This window comes from Gallus gallus, chromosome 5, assembly GCF_016699485.2.
Source record: "Gallus gallus isolate bGalGal1 chromosome 5, bGalGal1.mat.broiler.GRCg7b, whole genome shotgun sequence".
Lineage (NCBI taxonomy): Eukaryota > Metazoa > Chordata > Aves > Galliformes > Phasianidae > Gallus > Gallus gallus.
In genome coordinates this window covers 15035061-15056849 of record NC_052536.1, presented here as the reverse complement: position 1 = coordinate 15056849, position 21789 = coordinate 15035061, and the positions used below count along the sequence as shown (strand labels likewise).

Here is a 21789-nt window from a genome sequence, read left to right as displayed (position 1 = left end):
CTCCTACGTCTGTCTGTAGTTACGTGTCTTTCCCTGCAGTGCTTTCTGGATTTTGGGAGCCCTAGGTGAGATGACTGCTGTTACACTCTGCTCATCACTTCTAATGATGAGAGCTGCTCGTCTTCAAACTTGTTACCATCCGTTAAAGGAGGCAGCCTCCTTTCTCTTGATTACTCTCCAGCGTCTTCTGATTGACCACAGGTCAGATGTGCCACGTTTCAGATTTAAGAGAGCACCTCAAAGTGCAGTACATTTTCATAGGTGATGAGTTTAAAAAAATAAGAAAGAGACGAAAACAGCCTTTGTTCTGGAAAGTGCAAAGTGTGGTGATGGGAGGAAGACAGAGAAAAGAAAAAAAAATGTTTTTTTTTTTTCTGTCTATGTGAAGAACTGGGGACACACAGAGATTTCGAGCTATACGCTATAGTCACAGGTGGAGTCTGGCTTCATTTCTGCAGCAGCTGCCACATGTATAAGGCTCCTGGTTTACTGGCAGTGACCAGTTCTAATTCCCAGTGTGAGGTGTGTTTCCCCTTCCTTCAGCACTCAGTGGCTCTGGCCCCGTGGGGCTCCCTTCCCAGCCAGCTTTCCATGCTATTTGCACGTCACCGCTTCTCAGGAGGTTAGGATGATGGCATTGTGTATTATTTCATATGGCTTCTTCTTAAAGAGTCTCAGCATTTTGCTGGCTTGGCTGTAAAATAGCACACGGGTTCCATGCGCTGATTTAACAGGTAAGACCAGGCAGTTTTGACGTAATCTCTTTGACAAAGTTGGTAAATCCCACCTGGTGTTTGGCAGAAGCAGGCGAAAGCTTGCAAGTTATTTACCTGATGGGAAAGCAGCCATCAGGGAGTGTGGCCAGGTTGAGTTCCAAGCAGCTATCTTGAGAACTGCTGGGACTCCAGGAAGGAGAGAGGATGCTTTTGAAGTGAGGTGTGTTTATGAGATTCAGTGAGCTGCAGAGACCGGGCTGTCCCAAGGGCTGGGGAAACGGGAACCTCTGGTGTAATTCCCCTGATCTGCACGTTTTGTTACGTGGATTTTGTGATTTTAAGCTTAGGATTAAAAAGACCAAAGACCTTTTAAGTATGGATTTCGTTCTGCTGACTGTCGTTGTCCACAGATGTGGAGCCGGGCAGTGTGTGGCAGACCCTTCATCAAGTAATTAACTCGAGTTGTCAAGCTGCAATCAGTGAACTGCTCTCGCACTAAAATAATAATGATAAATTCCTCTCATCTGAAGCTGTCAGCTTCCAGCTGCACGAGACGTGGGTTTGCAGTGGGGGAAAATCAGATTTGCACCACCATCTTGTCAAAGCTGACTTTGGCTCGGTTCCCTTCTTCACAGAGTTTGTGATTGCAGGAGCAGTGGAGGCCGGGCACAGACCTGCCAGTGCTCAGCACAGGGCTAACAGCTGCCGTCACACTGGTTCCCATCAGGGAGGAGCCATCATTCCTTGTGGAAACGCTCCCAGTCACTTCTCAGCTGGCTTCGTAGTGATCTGATGCAGAAGTGGTTTTCTTTAAATGTAAACCTACCCTCATAAAAATCCTCGTGAATATAACGTGACAAACAAACTGCTTAGAGGTCAGACCGCAGCAGAGATTGACCTTGCATTTTCAGCAGGTTAACGTATGCTGGGGCTTAGATTGAGCAGGATTAAATTTTGCACAGGTCCTGTGCCAAATGTTTCCTACAGGGCAGGGATATCTGAGATGCTGATGAAAACCAATACATTGGCTTTAAATCCAGAATCTCAGCCTGTGAGCGGAACAGGTGAGGGCTTTGAAGCCTGCAGGTACTTTGTAGGAACCTTTCCAGTGAGAGCACCTGAATTCAAACATTTAATATCTTTTGTTCCTTATCTTTAAAGGACTCTGATATATCCTTAGTTCTGTTCAAGTAAAGCACTGTCATTAAATTTAAATACCGCCAAGTGCTCTTACAAATAGGGATGAGTTTAGTGTTGTTTTGGACAGCTCAACTTTACTGAATTAGAACCTCTGTATTATCTTTGGTGAATGAATTTAGGTACGTTTACAAAAAAGGTATCACACCTCTGTTGCTGTAAAGTACAGGTGCCTTTTCCCTCTCTGTTAGCTGTGCCATTCCATAGGGAAATGGCTTACTTAGATTTTGACAGTGAAATATAAAGAGCCAGATTGTGATGATGTGAACAAGCAAATACAGATATATGGTTTCCAGTGCAGATGATTCTCTTTCTTTTAAGAAAGCATTTTTATTCAATGTGTTATCACTATTATGCTCACTAATATATCTTCTAGGAGCAAATCCTTGGCTGTGGTTTTAAATTGTTTACCTGTGTGTGTTATCTGTTTAAAAAACTCTACTTGAGGGTATGTCTGAAGTTATGTCTGACTTGGAGTGTTATGAATGCTGAGAATGGCAAAGCAGAAAGGCAAAGCTTGTGCTTCTGCCCGTAAATTCTTTTTCTGATAGCAGAAGCTCCTCTCTTTTTGCTTGAATGGGTACAGAGATGTCAACGATAAGAGATCCACTGCTGTTTGCTGTTAGCACGTGGGATGATAAAAGCCCCGCAATTCTTTACAACATCAAGGAAAAGGGATAATGGTTGATAATATATAGATATGTCTGCTTGCATTTTCTGTGCACAGGTCCATTCCATTTTAATATTAAACATTTCATCATCGTACCATAGAGTCCTAGAATCGTAGAATGGCCTGGGTTGAAAAGGACCACAATGATCATCAAGTTTCAACCCCCCTGCTATGTGCAGGGTCGCCAACCACCAGACCAGGCTGCCCAGAGCCACATCCAGCCTGGCCTTGAATGCCTCCAGGGATGGGGCATCCACAGCCTCCTTGGGCAACCTGTTCAGTGCGTCACCACCCTCTGTGTGAAAAACTTCTTCCTAGTATCGAACCTACACGTCCCCTGTTTCAGTTTAAAACTGTTCCCCCTTGTCCTATCACTCTCTACCCTTGTAAACAGTCATATCCCTCCTGTTTATATGCTCCTTCCAAGTATTGGAAGGCCACCTAGTGTTTTTGTTTATTATTCCTTTTCAAATACACTTAATTTGCTGCGGTCTCTTTAATATTTCAGTTTTAATTTTAAGCTCTCTGGCACAGCTTATGTTGTAAGGAATGCCTTCTGAGTTGGTGTGACAGTACTTGTGTGTTGTAACATATAATAACCTTTTGCTAATTCCTAGAAGTTACTGGGTTTTTTTCAAGATGAAAGGGAGAGCTGTTCCTCCCTTGGGGATCTTATTTTCAGGGCTTTTCAGAATCAGAAGTTTATTTATCTTTAAGGTAGGATTTTGGAAGGAGCCTAAGGGACCTAGAAGGAAGCAGAGGTTTTTTGAATCTGAGGAGTAAGATGGCAGCAAGACCCAGTAATGCCAGAAGCAGGTATGATATTTCTAGCTGCCCTTAGGTCTCAGTGTACTTACTCAAATCTTCTGACTGCTGCTGGCAGGGGAGCTCCCGGCCCCATTTCCAGCCAGCTGAACAAACTTCTCTTGTTCTGGTGAGGGCCTCTCCCTGCCAGCTTTGCTGGTAGGTCTGAGAAGCATCAGCCTCAAAGACGTGTGCTCAAGGAGCAGTTCTTTCTGTTGTAGCAGCTGTATGCAGAGTCCAGCTCCATCTGCAGCCTTTTAGATGTTTCTCAGGCTGATGTGCAGTCCTGCTCACAAAAGCATTAAGTGTGTGCTTACTGTTTTAGTACGCGTATATCTCAATACAGTGAAAATTGTGGTTGAGCACCTTGCGGAAACGGGCTCACCGTGACCTGATTCTCAAACATGCTGAGCACTTGGAGCCCTGTGAGATCAGTGAACATTGCTGGGCCTTCGTTGCCTTGGGAAGACAGCTGAAATTACTTAGAGCAATTTATCTTTGTGTTTGCATCCCCAGCCCTGCTCTAATGGTGCAAGGCAAGAAGACAATCCATTTTGAATTTTCAGGGAAAAATCCATGAAGATGTTAAAAAGCAAACAGTTGGTAGGGAACATTGATGAACCTTTGATTTTTTTTTATTTTTTTTAAGTCAGTGTTTTATTTGCTTCTGCTTTAAAATACTTTCTTTTGGAAGCTATCAGAGCTGTGTGTAGTTGAAAGATTTTTGTGTCTGATTGATTGCTTTATACTTGACAGAAAGATCCTGAGTGCCACGCATGTGTTTGAAGCAATGTTTCTTTGAACGTCAGCTGATCTCTCAGGTTAGAGAATGTAACCTGATTTTAAGAAAACTAGCACATAAATTGCATTTGTGCTGCTAAGACCTGCTGACACCGCAAAGATAGGTCCTGACAAAGGTTTTCTGTGGGCCACAACTCATCTGGTGCAGGGTGTCAGGTGTATTCTTTATTTCTGTTCCTTCATTCTTTATTAGGGAGGGCGTTGGCAGAAGCTCCTGCTTCTTGAGTTCAGCGGCTGGCACTGCTTGTCTTTCATCTGGAGCAGTGATCCTCCCTCAATCCAGGACTTAGAAGTAAGCAGAATTTGCTGGGGCAACGGGGAATCTCCGTGCTTAAAAGCTCTGTGATTGAGAAAAGGAAATAATTAGCAAAGGGTAGGGTGTCAAAAGCACAGAAAGCACAAATGGGAAAGTAGTTCTGTGGTACACAGGGTGTACAGCCCCAATCCCAAGTCAGTTTTTTACAGACAGTTTTTGTTGTTGATGTTAATTTGGACTTGACAATGGCTCACTTGCATGCATGGACACTCTCATTACTCTTTGAACGTGCTGATGCTCAAATATGGGTGAAGAATGCCTTAAGTGTGAGTCGTGCATGTAGCAATACCATTACGTCTGAATGCACAGCAGAGGTGATGAAAGTTATTATGCAGATGAGGGCATGTGAAAGGCAGCGAGGTTTCTGCACAAGTAACTTGTGCACAGGTTTAAATAAAGAACATTGCAAATCATAGCCCAAATATTTTCTCTGTATCTGATTATGTTATTTCCATAGCAACTAATTGTGCCATAAACCAAAGATCATGACTTCAGGTGGCATGTGAGCAGAAGGAGATGAGCTATTAAGTATGGAAGATCCTTTTTAATTCATGCAGATTTCCTTATTTCTGAAGAAAAAAAGAAAGAAAATGGGGAAAAAAACCAACAACTCACAAAACCCAAACAACCCTCAGTCTGCTACGTAAGTGAAATTGCTTCTGAAGGAAGTGTTTGTCAAAGTTTTGTTGGAAGCATTAGTAAATCTTTAAAGAAGTTGCAAATGCAGCTGTGAATATCTGAAGTTCTTTATGTTGTGTCAGCTGAGGAAGTCTGGCATTCTCCTGCACAGAATCCCAGGGTGGCTGAGGTGGGCAGGCCCTCCATGTTGCTCTGGCCCAGAGTGGCTTATGGAGATCTCCAAGGAGGAGATCCCACAGCCTCTCTGGGACATCTGTGCCAGCACTCAGCACCCACACAGCACAGAAGTGCCGCCTGATGGTCAGAGGGAACCTCCCGTGTGTCAGTTTGTATCTACTGCCTCTTGTCTTAGCACCAGGTACCACTGAGCAGAGCCTGCTCTCTCCTCTTTCCACTCTCCTTTCAGATATTGAGGGACGTAGGTGAGATTCCCTCTCAGCTCTACGTTCATGCAAAAGGAATACAGGGAAGCAAACAAATGAAGGGCTCCATCAGGAGTGTGTTGTTCTCTTCACCAGCACCGCCAGCCTGGCCCTGAACTTTGGTTCACCCTCAGGCCAGAAGAGGAACTGTTCCCATTAGTCTTTGGAAGACGTATGATTTTATAAAGCCTCTGTTGCCGAATTGAACCCAACCAAGCAGTAGCTGCTGGAGTGTTAAGAGCGTGTTGGGCAGGAGCCAAAAAGAGAAGGGACTGTTGGCTGGGCACATTGCTGAGGGGGACAGGCAGCTGCAGATGGTTTCGATTAGTGCTTTTCCACGGTGATCAATTTACGTACAAGAAAACGAGAATTAACCATTTGGAGTGAATTACTCAAGTGGCCGCCCTTTTGATTGTGGTGCTGTAACCCCAGTACTTTCCCCCCTTTCGTAGTAACGTTTAATCTTAGCTGTTTAGTTGACTGAAACTATTGTGTTTGAGTATAACCTCTCGTGCGTGCTTTTGCAGGCCCCCTCGTTGCAGAACAGTGCTGGCTGCCAGCCACATACCCTGTATTAACACGGTATATTTTAGTAGTCATTCCTAGCAGAACTTATTTTATGGCTCTCTTCTTTACAGCTTTTATGGGACGCTCAAGAGCAGGCTGCTGAGTGGGCTGTCTCATTGCAGGGCTGGAGCAGGTACTGAGTTTTGAAGACAGTGACAGGAAGCATTAGGGAAAGCAGGCGCAACCATTAAGGACTAATGAGGACTAAATTAATGAGGAGGTGACCTAGTGGCTGCATTAGTGCGACCTGAAGGGGACAGAGTTTGCATGTGTGACAGAGTGAGATCGTGGAGCAGAAAGGGAAAGCAGCGCTCAGTGGGTAAAATAAAAGCCTGATCCAAAGTGGTATGAAAATAGGTGGTGGTTTGGGGTCCAGAAACACTGTGTACCACTGAGAAAGGAGGGAGAGCTTTTGAGGTGTAACAGGGAAAGAAGCAGAGCTGTTACAGCACACATGGTAGTGTCCCACCAAAATCAATGCGCATTAAGCTGTGCTGGTGAGGCTGTGCAGTGCTTTGCTTCTTGTGCCGGAGAATCAATATGGATTGGCCCCAGGATGGGAATACACAGATGCAACCAGTGAAAGGGTAAGTGAATGGAAAACAGAGGTGAACAGAAGTCACAAGGCCCAGGCTGGGATTTTAGGCTCAAGCTACCAAAGGTTATGTGTGCCTGCAAGGGCTTAACCTTCTGTGCCAGCATGTCCCTGCCCCTTTTAACATGCCGATACCAGAGTGAGCAGGAACAGTAACAACTCGAGGGCTGAATTCTGCTCTTAAGTGTCCTTACAAAGTTATCATTTCAGTGCGGTGTGCTCAGCGTTGGTGGTGGAAGGAGGCGGGGGGAAATGTACCCATCATGGCCATGCAGAAGCCCTGCTTACTGCAGGTGTTCTTCTGCATCCATTTGAAGAATGGATGCAGAAAAGAATGAAGAACGGACTTCATTTAGAAGCAGCGTTTGGAAACTCCTTGTCTCACCCCACATCCTGGCTTTACAGGGTATTCCACTTATGTTAAGGATTGGATTTCCTTGGGAGTTGCTGTTTTCCTTCCACATTGTAAAATGGAGTGATTTTGACCTTTTCTCTTACCCAGATAGCCTTAAAAGGCAGCTGCTTGTGAACTTGTAGATACCAAGTTTACAGTAAATATACCAAATTGGAGTCTGTTACATGCTTGCAATACCGTGGGCACCCTTGTTAAATTGTGATTATGTGATCTGACTTTATTTCAACATAATCTGCATAGAGTCGTGTCCAATTTTCACCATCTAATAGGCGAGTTTGTGCGTATGCTGGTAGGGGACAGAGAAAAAAGTTGAATCCTTTTTGGTGTTGCATTGCCAGACCAATCCGGTACTGCATGGAGAGGAAGGCTGGTGGCAGGGCTGTTTGCCATCGGAAGCACAAGGAGTGCATGGGAAGCTTGGGGTGAGAGCAGCTGCTTGCTCAGGGCCGGCTTTGTGCCCCAGGGCGGCAGGACTCCCCGAGATGGGACACCTTCTTGCTTGCAGGACGGGCAGGCAGGAGGAGAGGAAATATCTGCATCGTGGCTCTGCGGTCGCTGTGCTTAGGTAGGGAAATGAAAGGCAGACACGTTGTCAGCCAGAGTTGCTGGAACAGATGGCCCGGGAGGCATCAGCCTGAGCTCTGCGCTCAGTCCCGAAGCCCGCACAAGGTACGCGCCGTGTCTTTGCAGCCTGTGGAGGAGATGAAAGGAAATAATGAGGCCCCGGCTTTGCCGTTTGTAAATTAACACAATTAGAGGGTGGCTTGCAAGGGTGAAGAGCTCTGGCTGCGCTCAAACCCAGCTCATTTCACTTTTGCTAATTTGTTCTTTAATTAATCGCTTGTCTGTGCCGATTTGTGCCGAGGCTGGCACGATGCTTCGTTCTAAGAGCTCCGCTCCCACCGCGATTACTTCTCTGCCCTTTAAAGCCGCGGCAGCGCCGGACCCCCAACCCGGCCGCGCCGGCACGGGTGGGACCGGAGCCGCCCGGGCAGGGCGAGGCGGAGCCGCGGCCGGAGCTCCGCGCCCAGCAGCGGGAGGAGCAGCGTTGCGGGGCGGAGCTCCGGGCTCCGCGCTCCGCACTGCCTCGCTCCGCGCCCAGGGGCTCCGGGGGCCGCGGAGGCAGCGCGGGGCCGCGGGAGCTGCCCGCCGGTCTCTGGGATAACCGCCGGCCCCGTGCGCTGTCTGCTCCGCGTGCGGCATGTGGAGCTGGGGGGTTGTGTGGCATTTGCGATCCGAGCGAGATCACGCTTCCTTTTTTTAAAATTCCTTGCTTTGGGTACAGTATATCTCTCTGTCTTTTCTTTTTCTCTGGTAGCGGGGGGGGGGCCGGGGGGACCCGCTGTGACGCCGGAGGGAATGGTTACTTGCGCCGAAGTCTTTCTCACGCGGAAGCACGCTGCTCCCTAACTCCTGGCTAAGCAGCCTCCAGTTCTCCAACTTTGCTGCCATAAAGCCCGTGCAACTCCTTGACAGGATGGCAGACAAAAGAACAGCTGGTGCAAAGCAGTAGGGGATTGCTGGCAAGGAGGAGGAAAGGAAACCGCAAAGCTTTTACCCGCGCCCCCGACACCTGACGCTTGTCAGAGCAGCAGCTGCGACGGGACGAGCCGGAGCCACCATGCGCAGGTCCAGCACTGATGAGTCCACCTACCACCGGAGCCCATCCCTGGACAGCAAGGATTACAGTTTCCCAAATGGCGCTTTCCGTCGTTACAGCAGCATGTATGGCGGCCAGTTTGGGGCGGCCAGCAACTCTTTTTTTGGATTCCACACCAACCCGGGCCCTAAGGCCACCAAGGCTAAGTACACGTCCCCCAAGGGAAACAAGTACGTTGTCTTTTACCTGGATCTCTCATTTATTTTTCTCCTAGAACTGAAGAGGTGCAGCATGGCTCACAACTGCCTGCAGTGTATCAAGTACCTAATGTTTGTCTTCAACCTTCTCTTCTGGGTGAGTACACGTTTGAAACGGTGAGATGGTTGTATTTCTGTCTACTTACAAAGATAGAAAGTAAACTTGTTGTTGCTTTTATGCTCAAAAGTTTGAACTCGAAAGTTGGGCAAGATGGTGCCTAGGGTAACCTTTCTTTGGCCTCCTTAATTGGTATGGATGACCTACTGAGCGTGTTTTCTTCACCCTTTCATTTCATGCTCTTCAGCTTTTTTGCCCTAAGCTTTTGTTCTTGGATGTTCTTGCCTCAAAAGTCATGCGTGCTCTCAGAGAAGTCACCGAGGCCATTCATGACCGTAAAGTTGAGCACTCGCTGACATCCATCACTGTAGCAGGGATGGCACTCTTGGTTCAACTCAGTGCTATTGCCTGTATCTGAAATCTCAAGGTGTCTGTCTGCTCTCTGTCCTATCCAGCAATGGGTCCTGGAGTTGCCACGTGGCTCTGAGAAGTGGAGGAAAACCTCACTTCTTCTGGGGCTGTAGCTCTGTGCCAGGAGCTCGTCAACTCTGTGTGAGGTGTGCGTGTGTCAGCAGGGCACCGTGATGGAACATACAGGCGTGCAGCGCTACGTCACCGTTGTGACAAATGAAGTAGCTGTCAGTAGCAGAGTGGTCGGGCGCTTCATTGCCACAGATGGGAGCGCAGGCTGCAGAAGGAGACTGCAGGAGCTTGGCGAGGGGTGCAGCTTATAAATGCTGTTTGTCATGGAAGAATAGGGTGTAGAGTCATTGCTCAGAGTTCTAGCACAGGAAACCCCCCATCCAGATCTGGGAGTCTGCTGTGAGGTCCCTGGGAAGGTCCCTTAGAACATCTCACCCCTCCAGAGAGGTTCATTAACATGCTGAGGGAGATGGGGGTGTTGCAAAGTGACAGCCCTCTGTTCTGGCACTTCAGAGGGGGGGCCACGTCATGACTACAGATGCTCAGTGCTCTCAGAAATTGTCAGGGGGTTATGGAGGGCTGTGTGAGATCGGAGAAGCTGTTCTCTAGCACGCGCTGCTGTACAGCTGTTTTAAAAGCAGGCATGCTGCAGTGCTGGTGCATCAGGAAATACAAGGCGTGGGCAACTTCTGCTGGCCCGAGTCATACCGAGGAGCTCAGTGTGATAAAGTAACACAAGTCCGCTGAATTGGCACAGTAGTAACTCAGCAGAGTTGTGCAGTATGAGGAGGTTGCTCTCTTTAATCCTCTGTGTGCTGGTTGGAGGCATGTTGATGAGGCTGTTGTCTGTCTTTCTGATTGCTTCTGGTTTCTAAAAATCATCTAATACTTATTCTACCTTACTCCAGAGCCTTCTGAAAAAGGCAAAAAAAACCCACCTAGTTTTCATGCTCTTCTAAGCCTTGTCTATAACAGTCAGCTAGCTGAAGTGTGTGCTGGAGAAATGCACTCAGATGCTGGCGTGAATAGCTCTTTTCAGGACTGTGCATGGCACAGCCACAAAGGATGTTCACTGCATTCTGATTTCTTTTACAATATTCATCTTCCACTGAAGCATACGCGTGTGATGTGAAAAGGTGCTGCTGTGAGTAATGTGTGCGTATTTACAGAAGGAAGATCACACATGGTAGTGTATCTGGCGTGCTGTTCAGTAGGGGAGCCTTAATCTTTTAAGAGAGAAGGAAAGGTTTTTGCCATCCCCTGAAACTATCAAAGCTGTTCTCAAATGCCTGAAGGGAGAGAAAAGACAGAAGTCCCAAAAAGAGAGGATGACCGCGTGTGAACTGGCTTCTCCCTGAACCAAAGTGTACGAGCAGGGAAATGAGTGGGTGGTGTCAAATACTGCAGCACGATCTGTGGTTTGCTTCCCTCTCACATGCTACCTGCACAGCAGGAGTGATTGATGATGATCGTGTCCAAATGAGGTTTGCACAGCGTGTGGTTATAATAGATGCAGCTTTTTACCTTCTCACACTGGAGAAAGCAACGGAGAAGAGATTATTTTTAAAAGTATTAGTTTAAGCTGACTTGTCTTCTGTAAGAGAAGAGGAAGTCTATTTTTAATGATCAAAAGTCTTGGAACGATTACAGGTTGATGATGCTGTTGTTGTTTTTCAAGTTGATGTCAGTTATCTGTCAGCTCTTACTTTCTATGCAATTAAGGGAGCAGCAGCTCTGCCAGAACACCGGGTTGCTCTTTGCTTACACGCTCACCAAAGTTTTGCTGTTTTATCCTGCTTCCCTCTATACCCTTCTCTAGGTAGCTGGGTAGTGACAATCAATGGAAAGTAGGAAGAGAAATTACTTCTTTCATGCTCCAAATAAAAGCTGTGGTTATTTCCATGTATAAAGCACAGTCATTACATTAAATGAATTAAATACCTTTTATAGATTGCTCCTGATTTTTATTCTATTCTGGCAAAATGCTTTGATTTTCTTCACAAAGCATACTTCTATTTTCTTCCCCCTGTTCCCATTCATTAACTTCAGCCCATTTTGTGCATTTTCATAGCCTGTTTCACTCAGAGGGCAGTGACGCACCGGAACAGGTTGCCCAAGGAGGCTGCGGATGCCCCATCCCTGGAGGCATTCAAGGCCAGGCTGGATGTGGCTCTGGGCAGCCTGGTGTAGTGGTTGGCGACCCTGCACATAGCAGGGGGGTTGAAACTGGATGATCACTGTGTTCCTTTTCAACCCAGGCCATTCTACGATTCCCCAGCACTACCAACTATCTTTCCTGCAGTGGGGCAGCAGAATAGACCTCAGTCCTGTGCAACTCCAGCAGGACTGTTTCTGAAATGATCCTTCATTATAAGTCTGGTGATTCTGTATGAAACAAAATCTCAGAGCCCTTGATGTTTAAATGTTCCTGGCAAGCTTTATTGGATTAGGTGCTGCACTCACGTTGTAAAAACTTTTACAAGCTGTCATATAACTGTGAAAATAGAGCAAATTTCTCCTCCCCTTTCTGGCTGTTGAAGGCAACACAGAGCTCTTTCATGCATGTTAGAGGCTGAGGTGCTGCTGAATCTGTTCAAGAATAGCTCTCTTCTGTGTGAAGAGTCCTGCAGAAATTAGGAGCAGTGCATTTGTGGCTATCCTGGGGTATTAAGGTACTGGGATGTGGACAAGACATTATTAGCCAGCAGCACTGCCACTATGATGGGAATTGCCATTCAGAGGCTGTTTTCTGGAGTCCTGCCAGATGCAGAGCTGCCATCCTCGTATCACCGCTCTGCTTTGCAAGCGCTGAGGATGACTTTTGTCACCTGGTACATAAGAGGTGCTTGATTCATTCATTGCTATAAACTTCATTTTCTTTTGTCAAATTGCTAAAACCGCTGGGACTGAGGACAGCATCAGATGATCTCAAAGCAGAATGCTTTTATTTCATAATGAAATATTTGTATTTCACTGTGAAGTACTTGGGGAAGAGCATTTATTTTCCCCACATTCTGTCCTCCAAACATCCAGAGATTCTTTATGAGAATCAGTAAAGCAAATTGTACTGTTATTGTGCTTATAATCCAGGGTTCTGCTTGCCTTCTCTCTTTTTAGAAAAAGGAGTATTTTTGGTACAATGAGGTAAGTTATATCCTAAGGGATGTGAGAGTGCGATAGAAAGAAAAATGTCATCTCCTTAATCCCTCTTGGATTATGCCAGCGTTCCTACTCTCTTTGACTTGTAACTCCCAGACTGCCAAGACTCAGAAAGGCAATGCACAGAACTGCACTGATTGATGTTTCCAGTGGTGCTTGTTCTCCTTAGAAATCCTGTGCTAGAGGAGACCAGCTAAATTGGTAGCAATTTGTCCATCAAAGAATTGAATGCCTATATCTGACTCTTCAGATAATACTCTAGGCTAATAGAGAAATTCAGTAAAGCACAAGATTTTTCAAAGCTCTGTTGTAGGAGATTGGCGTGTACAGAGGAGACAGCTGCAAAATGAAAGAAGTTTGAAATTTATTGCTCCTCATTTCTATGCATGTCTCCTTTCCATTGTTAAAATATACTAGAGTTGTATGCGCTATAAGGAAGTCCAAGTCTTCAAAATGGTGAGCAAAGAGATCCTCCCATTCCAGCAGGTAGGGTCTGCAGGAGGCAGGGAAACGTGCTCATGCAGCTTGAAGGCCTTTAGGGTCTGCAGACCACTGAGCACAGAGCAGCTGAAGCTCTGCTTTCCACCTTACTGCTAAAAGAGATGAGGCAAGGCAGGCTTATTGTTTTGAGGTGCTCATTGTTTGCTACTTTGTTTTACCATTCAGTCCCTAGAAGATTCTCAATTGATCCAGTCTTGAGATGCTGCAGATCCAAAGTGGTTGGAAACAGAGCGAAGGGAGTGGTAGGAGGCACGTGGGAATGCTATGGACTGGTATTTGTGTAGGAAACAAACCCCAAGAGCCTATTTAATCTGGCTCCAGTGATGAGCTGCCAAGGTTCTTGCTCTGGCTTTGCAACTGTTGATGTTTTGTGGACCATGGTTTAGAAGGCTTTGCACTGATGTGTGCTGCTGGCCTGGTGCACTAGTGCTATTGCCAGCAGTCAAGTTTTATTCCTTAGATGCCATGGGAAAGGAGGAGAAGTGAAAGTGAGAAGTCCCTCATTGATAGTATTGTTTTCCATCCTTGTACTTCAAGTGTTCATGGGTATCTCGTGTAAGAACTGTGTGTATGCTGATGATATCTGGAGGGCTGTAAAGGCAGAACAGCGTGCGAGGTAGCATGTACTCCCAGCAGCAGGAGGAAGGAACTTGGTCTGAAAATACCCCATGGAGCACTGGCTGGTCCATGAGCACCGCTGGCCAGATGTGGCTGGTGGTTTGAGCCAGAGGAGTGTTTTGACATTTGTGTATCTTGTGATAGTCTGTGTCAAATAAAAATGTAATTGAACAGCAGTGCAGGCTTTACTCCTATGCGCTGAAGATGTGGGAGGTTTACCCCAGAATGCCATTTTCTCTACCTACCTCTCAGCAGCTGATTCTCCTTTGTTATTTACCTCCTCCAGGAACTGCTCAGTCTCTGACTGACATCTTATCTCTGCCTCTGACTTTGTGAAGGCTCTCTAAGGATGTATTTTAAGGAGCATTGCTTTTAAAGATAGGAAACTCATTTGATATGGGAATTACAGACTTCAAAAAATGGCAGTGCTGTGAGAAGCAGAACTATTGAGAACTGATACAAGTGAGAGAGAGATGATTGTATTACCTGGTGTCTGATTTATATGAATAGCAATTAGAGCTTTTTCCATAGCAGCGCTATTCATACTGTCTCTTTCCTGGGTAGATTCTGATGTCTAATAGGGGTTGGGGATCATGCTGGAGCTTTATCTCCCAGTGAAGGCATTGCTAAAGGCTACATTCGTATTCGCTACCTAAATGCATATCTTCTCATAAACTTTGGGAAGTCAATGGCTTTAAAAGGGTGTGTGTCTGTCAAATCAGGCTGGCAATGACAAATGGACTCGCTAGTTATTTGTGAGATGCACAGCCAACAGTTCAATTTCATAATCTTCTTTCCCCTCGGAAACGAGGTTAGGAAGTCTCTTAACAGAGTAGGAAAAAATAATGCCTTAAAATTGGCTGTATATTAGATACCACCTTCAAACTGCCCACCGTGGGCCAGCTTCTGCTTCCATTGCTCATGACTAAGAATAGCTTCAGCTTTGCTGACATACTGATGTGTTTTTTGGCCACAAGTATTGGTAAGGACTAAGCACCTGGCCTTGTAAGATTTGCAGTCCAGTCTATCAACTGTATCTAATTCATACTTAGTACAAAGCCATGGAAACCCAGCAGTGGATAAAGCCCCAGGATATGACATATTGTAGTTGTAAAGAAACTGGCCTTTTAAAGCAATGAGCGAAAGGACTGCAAATGTTATTCCCTCCTCTGGACAGTGACTAATGTTAAATCTGTTCCAGCCAATACTCTGAGCTACACAGAGTAAAGCAAAAGGCGGATGAGATCATTACCACTGTTCTCAGTTTATTTCCAGACACTACTATTTCAAATAGGATTAATTAATAATGATTTAATGAATTAATTAATGTATTAACTATCTATTAACACTGCTGTGCAATTTATTTATTTAGAATCCAACTTTTGGTTAAGATAGCAAATCCACAGAAGTCACTGTATGAATAATATAAAGTATATGTTTAAGATATGTAAAGACACTTCTCTGGGCTATTAATAGTATGAAGAGAGCACCGCTAGGTCAGAACGAAATGGGGAGTTGGATGGAATGAAATCTGCATACTCATGAAGATTGGAGTCAGTAAATTGTGTTTCTTAGTACTGTCCTGTAATTGTTTCTCCAGGAAATGTTTAACCGTCACAGGATGCAACAGAAGCAAATGAAATTGAAATTGCAGTTTGTAATTAGACTGTCATACTCTAACGCATCTTAAATCTGTCTTCAATAGAAAAACTAACACCCTCCAGAAAACCCTCCCAACCTGCTTCAAGTGTGAATGCATGCAGAGGCATATAATTTAGCATGATACGACTGAGACTTGCTCTAAAGATGCCGTACATTTTAAATGGTAATTTAGGTGAGGCAGAAGGCTGACGTCCAAGGACAAAGGACCAGAGTGACCTGGTTTTGTAAGTTTTTATACAGAGGCTTTCAAGAATTTTTCTGCTTGCTTTCCCAGGCTGCTGCTATAGCCCTCTTTGTTCTTTCCTTAACCGTGGTACCTTTGTTTCTTCTCACTTGTTCTCAGAATAGTGCAGCAGCAGCCACTATTGTGTCACCTCATTCTTGGAGTCCCTCTGAGCCATACATGTTAGGGAGTCCAGACTAGTAAAATCCTGGTGACAAAAACTCCCCATTTCCCTCCAGCTGTATTTTGTAAATTTCTTTTTGAACTTCCAGCACTGATTCTGGTAAATGCTACATGAGGACCATGAGAAAACAAAGCAGTGATTCACTAGTGCTGATTTTGTTTATTGCACACGTTCAGCGTGCGTGCTGCAAGTTCCATGTTCCTCCTCCTCCAGCACCTCATGCTTTAATAGGGTTTAGTTTGGAAAGAGGCAAAGCTCTGCTGTGGGGTCAGGAAAACCAAGCAGCCACCTGTCTTACATGCAGATGGCAGTTTGTGCTTTATTTTTTTGTATGAAGTTTACTTTCTCTTCCCTCCATGGCTTTTCTTTGTTGCACTTGCCAACTTTAGTGATCAAACAGCTGGCGCGAGGTGGAATACTCAGAATTAAAGAACTTAAGTCTCTTATTTAAAACAGGCTTAGCACTTAGGAGCAAAAATCTCATTGCCTTAATGAATGGCTGCATGGCAGGCCTACAGTGGGATTACAAAGCCATCGCGTGAACTGCAGTTCCACCTGCAAAGCTGCGCTTGTGCCAAGAAAGCCCGTTGTGTTCAGAGGGCTTCTGTAGGCTGCAATAGCAGAAGCATGTTTTGCCGGTATTATTTCCTCCCCTGCTGGAGGTGTAACTTGCTGGCAATTTCCTCCTAGCCCCCAAGGCTTAAGAAAAGCAACTCTGCACTGCGGTCAGACAGCACCGGATCCAAAGAGGCAGAATGGAGTCAGGCAAAGCAAAGGAGCATGATTGGTTTCCTCTCTTTCCCTTTGGAGGAGGATAACTCTTCCTTCCCTAGAGAGGAGGAAAAGGTAGAGATTTCTTGTTGGGCTTCTGAACTCCCAGAGAACATCTGAGACGGATGTTTGATCAGTCTGGAAAGTAAAACTGTATTGGAAAGATTTCCAGGCAGAGCGCTACACGAAAACAACTTGCTTTTTTGGCTGATGTCAGATGAGGTGCCAAACGTCCTACTTGGATTGCTTCACTAAATTTAAAAAAAATGAACACAATTCACTCTGGTGTATGAACGCAGATATATTTTTTTCTTAGCGTGTGAATTATTGCTAGTAAAAAAAGGATTTTATTAATTTAATTTATTAGTTTAATACAGTTAATTCCATTCCCTACATTTTTAAGATAAGTAAGGGATCACTTCTCTTATCTGTAGGACTAAATGTGGGGCAGAGGATTGCATTCAGTCATTTCTGCAATGGATGGCATGGGCTTCTCCTAGTCGGCAACTAAACTGCACAGTGCCCTACAAGACCGGCAGGAGAGCTCCTTTCTCTAACTGCTGGTTGTTTTGGCCTTGCTGTCTACACAGTATTTCACCACTGACCGTTGTGCAGGCATGTACTCAGTGAGATGGATTTATAGCTTTTCTATAAAACAGAGCTGCAAAATATCATGGAACGATTTAAGCATCCAAAAGAAATGTTTGTTGTCTTCCAATAGCATTTTTAAGAAAAAAAATCCTTGCGGGAACTAGGCTTTTGGATGTGGTTTTCATGGCCGTTTTCATAGTTCCTGATTGACTGAAAACTGACTTGTAAGTTACATTCCATGCCCCGCATTGCACCTGTCAGGTTTGTAAAAGTATGGGCTGCCTTTGTGTTGGCCAATAGAAAATTTGTACTCTTGTTCTGCAAGCAGCATTTATCCTGGGTTGGAGCACAAATTGTTTACTTACATGTCTGGATAAATCTCTTCACTAATCCATTTGTGGCAGCACGGAGGGGAGCAGAGATGACATGTTTGATACCATTTTCTTCAACGGAACAATTGGAACTCTGGACATGAATTGAGTTTCACTGCCACTTGCAATCTGTTACGAGCTCCCATCCTTGAAGGCCAGAGTTTTTAACACATCCACCATCTGCTCGGTCCTTGTTGTATTCATGCAGCATGCTTGCCCGTTTTAGAACGACTGTGCAAACTAAAATATAAAACCCAGAAATTGTCTGCATACAAGTGATGCCACTCCCAAAGGACGTGCCGAGGCATCTTTGGGCATGAAAAATCAGATGTCGTTTTGGTGTTTCTTTATCCATGACCCCCATCCACAAGACTTTTTCACTCTTGTACTGCACTAAGTGCTTTTCTGATGCAAACGTCAGGCAGTAAGAACCTGGTGCAAACAAGGGGTCGACCTCAAGACTTTGTTGGCTGGTCTTTCAGTGCAAGGAAGAGCAGGAACAATTTGTGTGAGTCCATTCATTGTAGCTGCATGTATTAGAATCAGTATGAGCTCATTTTAGGCTTCTTGTTGTTCCACGTCTTGTTGTTGTTTTATGTCAGTGACGGGATGTAGTTTGTACCGTGGAGAACATGCTGATTATGTCTTGCAGTCTTTGGCGTCCTTGTCATCCTCTGCTGGTGACAGAAGTGATAAGGGATGCACATTTACATTTTGGTCGGTGTGTTGCAGCATGGAGCGCTCAGCAGTAATCTGTAGTAAGGCTGCTGCCTTCCTGGTGCTCCTTCCTTCTGAAATCCAAAGCTGGAGGTATGTATTACTGCTCTGGTTCTGGTAGCCAAAGTGGCTGCCTCCCTCTAAGAGCCCGCTTGCTCTACCAGAGCTTGCAGTGACCTGTTTAGAGTCTGGAGCCTGGAAATGCTTAATGCTTTGTCATTGTAGCTGAAATCTCACTCTGCAGCATAACACATATCCTACTCAATTCCCTGCTTAGTATTTTTAGCACAAGCTGCTTACAGTTGCATGTCACCTTCCTGGTAATAACAGGGTGGATTTCCCTGTGTGCCTGTTAGGAGTGCTCTCTTTTGCAACTTCATTCCTTTAAGTAACTTGATTATTCTTGTGTGAAGTTATGAAACCAGCAGAAGACCCTTCATTTTAAATCTCACTGCTGCCAATTGGAAGAGTGCGTGTATATAGATATGTTGTCCTTTGTACTGGGCTCTTGTACCCAATTTTTTAGCGACTCCAAAACAGAACTTGATTGGAAATCTGAAATTCTCTGGCATGTTCTCCTTGAAACTGCGTGTACTTAGTCTTGTAGCTCTGCTTGTACAGTTGTGCTTTTTCTCCTCATGAGGATTTTACAACTTCTGTAATCATCCTGCTGGTGAGATCTCAGCCAGCCCCTGATGCTCCAGAGTCCAATCTGATCCCACGCATACCTGCTTCTGCATTGCTTCCCTTTGCTTAATGAGTTAATCCTTATTGCAGTTGCCTCACTTTGTCCTAACTGGCAATGCTCTGTTAATTTTGTCACTCCAGCCACGTGCCGAGGATTTTTCCTTTTTATCCCATCTGTAAAAGCAGAAGTGCTCTGCAGCCATCCAATGGCTGTGGGCTGGGGACTGTGCAGTCTTGGCACACACTTTGCTGGCTGCTGGTATAATAGGAGCTGTTAGGTTGCTCAGCAAGTTAGAGGCATCAGCCCCCATTACGCTCCGTAAAACAGCCATTTTTTCTCATCACAGATATCATTAACTAGTATGTATCGCTTCAGTTGCTCAATAGAGGTGTCAAATCTTCAGCTGAATTACCAAACAGGTCCATTTTCTGTAAACAGCAGCCCAATTTAACCCTTTTTTTCTGACTGCACAGCAGGTTGCTCACGTACCCAGCACTGCAGGCAAGAGTAGTAAGTGTAGTTTGATTTTGGTTTTGTCTGCAGCTACACCCTGCCCTGCTCTGTGCCCAGATAAAGCTCCCACCCTATTGCCAAATGCTTTGTCCGTTACTTCTACATGCTGCTCATAAAGTGGGGAAGCTGCAGAGGCACAGCTGGCTTCCAGATAGCTGTGGCATGTTAATTAGATGCAAACCTTTAAACCTCAGCTCTCCATGGGCTCTGCTGCAGAGCTTTTGTGGCTGCTGCTATGGGAGGCAGGGCAGGCGATGGCAGTGGTGTTAAAGCTTGTCCCTGTGTGCTGCCTTGGGCTGTCTGGCCTGCAGGTCCCAAGCCACATGCCCAGGGGCCATAGTTGCTCTTGCAGAGGCTGCTGTGGCAGCAGGGATGCTGCTTGTTCTGCTTTCTGCATCGGAGCAGTCAGTGGGAAAGAGCTCGTGAAGTTTGCAGGAAACGATTGAAGCTGTTGAGGGACAGGGGAAGGGCAGGTGGTAAGAAGTTGTGTGAGAACAGATTTGGAGCGTTCCCCAGTTTAACTCCTTGACCGGCAGCATTTCAGTAAAGATGGCTGTGAGTTCCAGTTCCAGTCTGCTCTTCTGTCGTGCCCTGCATCAGCATCATCTTTTCCTCATTTTCCCCACAAATGTCCTGCTGAGAGGTACTTGGCCATCACACGTTTTGTTGACTGCTGTGCCATCATGTCCTGGTGTCAGCCATTTGGTGGTATTAGCAGATAAAGCATTCTCAGAGCTCTTCAATATGATGGATTGGTGGGAGCCTCACTCATCCTAGCACGGGTGTTACCACTGGTATTTGCATCAAGAGAGGTGTGTGCAGTTATTGTGGAACGAGGCATTTTCCAGCATACAAGGAAGCAGGATCCATAGGGTAAAGCTGGGCTATATAAAAGGCACAACAAGAAGCTTTTGCAAAGTTATCAGAAGCTCAGATGCATGTTTTGGGATGTTCAGAGCCTTCTAAAAGATTTTCAGCAACTTTTTTGTGACAGTTATATTCTGCTGTTTCTGACTTCGTCCTGAGCAGGAAAAGTAGATTAAAAAAAATAAGTAAATAAAAAAGTAGATTAAAAAAAAAAGAACTGTATAGGAAGTGATTTTTGTTGCTGTTTCAGGGAAGAGAAGTTGTTCACCCCAGGTGTACTTCTGTGCGGCGTGCAGAATCATTTGTTGTATCCAAACAGTTTCAACGCTGCATGCGTGTTTGTACGAGGGAGATAACGGAGCTTCTGTGAGTGGGTGTTCAATTTTGGCTAACAAGAGCCTACTTCACTTAAAATTTGCAGTAACGAGTGACAGCTGTGGGACTTCCAGATATATCAAGTGTGGAAGCTCTGTTATAATGATTATACCAGAACAGTAGGTGTATATGGGCTTATTTTGTTCCATGGGGAAAGATATGCATCAAGTTACATGAATATTAAGAGATATTAAGAGAAAATCAAACCAATTTCCTCAAAATAAATTGTGTAAGGTAAGAGATGGGAGTTCTGTGACACTGTTGCTCAGACGCTGTGTATATAAAAACAGATACACAAGGAAAAAATTACTTTGCCACAGCCGTGCCATAGAATGTCTCAGTAGATTTTTTTGTAGCGGGTTACCTGTTGGGGAAGGAATCCTCAGGCGGGGCTGTTTATTTATTGTGGAATTATATTTCAAACCCTTTTTGATAAAAAATAAATGATTCTCTCTAACAATTCATTACTGGAGATAAAAAAATATAACATTGAAATCAACAATTTCTCTGTATCGTTCAATTGAGAACAGTACCCCAGACAGAGAAATAAATATTTCTGCGCTCAGAAAACCACTTGAGCACTAAAGCAATATCATCAAAGGAGGTACTTTTTTTTTTCCTTGAGATTTGCTTTAAAATGAATGCGGAGAGCTCAGCCAAGGGCTCTGTGTTTGCTGGTGCTGCAGGACCCGATGGCTCTGCTCCCTTGTTGGTGAAGCATTTTGTCTGATGGCTTAACTGCCTCTGAGCAGGTATGAAGCTGTAAAATGGGGCTAATACGCGCACTGCTTTAAAAGGAGGCTTGTGTAGAAATGTGACATTACTTTTAAGGAGTGTCTTTACTTGTAGAATTTTCTTAGTTTACCTTTCTTCTGAAAATTAGAAACTAGGATTGAAATAAAAGGTAGGTAAAATATGTAATTATTCATCAGACTGACAGTTTTAACCTTTTGGAAAACAACATCTCTTTACCAACTGAATTATCTGATAGCAGCCATTCCAGGCTGTTGGGTGCTTAGCAGGTATGCCAGCAGTGCAAAAACGCTGTCAAATTCTTTAGGTCTCTGTC

At 45.1% G+C, this 21789-nt stretch overlaps 1 protein-coding gene across 19 annotated transcripts in view; it reads left to right on the top strand.

Annotated features, from left to right (window-relative positions):
• Positions 1–21789, top strand: part of TSPAN4 (tetraspanin 4) — a 395182-nt gene that overhangs the window by 203203 nt on the left and 170190 nt on the right. For 16 of the 19 annotated variants that reach the window (XM_015286701.4, XM_015286696.4, XM_046942331.1 and 13 more), the window contains one exon: positions 9017–9096. In XM_015286701.4, coding sequence (XP_015142187.1) covers positions 9034–9096 — 63 coding nt within the window. In that variant the 5' untranslated portion in view covers positions 9017–9033. Of the gene's footprint in view, positions 1–7543; positions 7812–8242; positions 9097–21789 lie in introns of those variants that run through there. The other 3 variants (XM_040701676.2, XM_040701675.2, XM_040701681.2) reach the window with 2 other exon arrangements.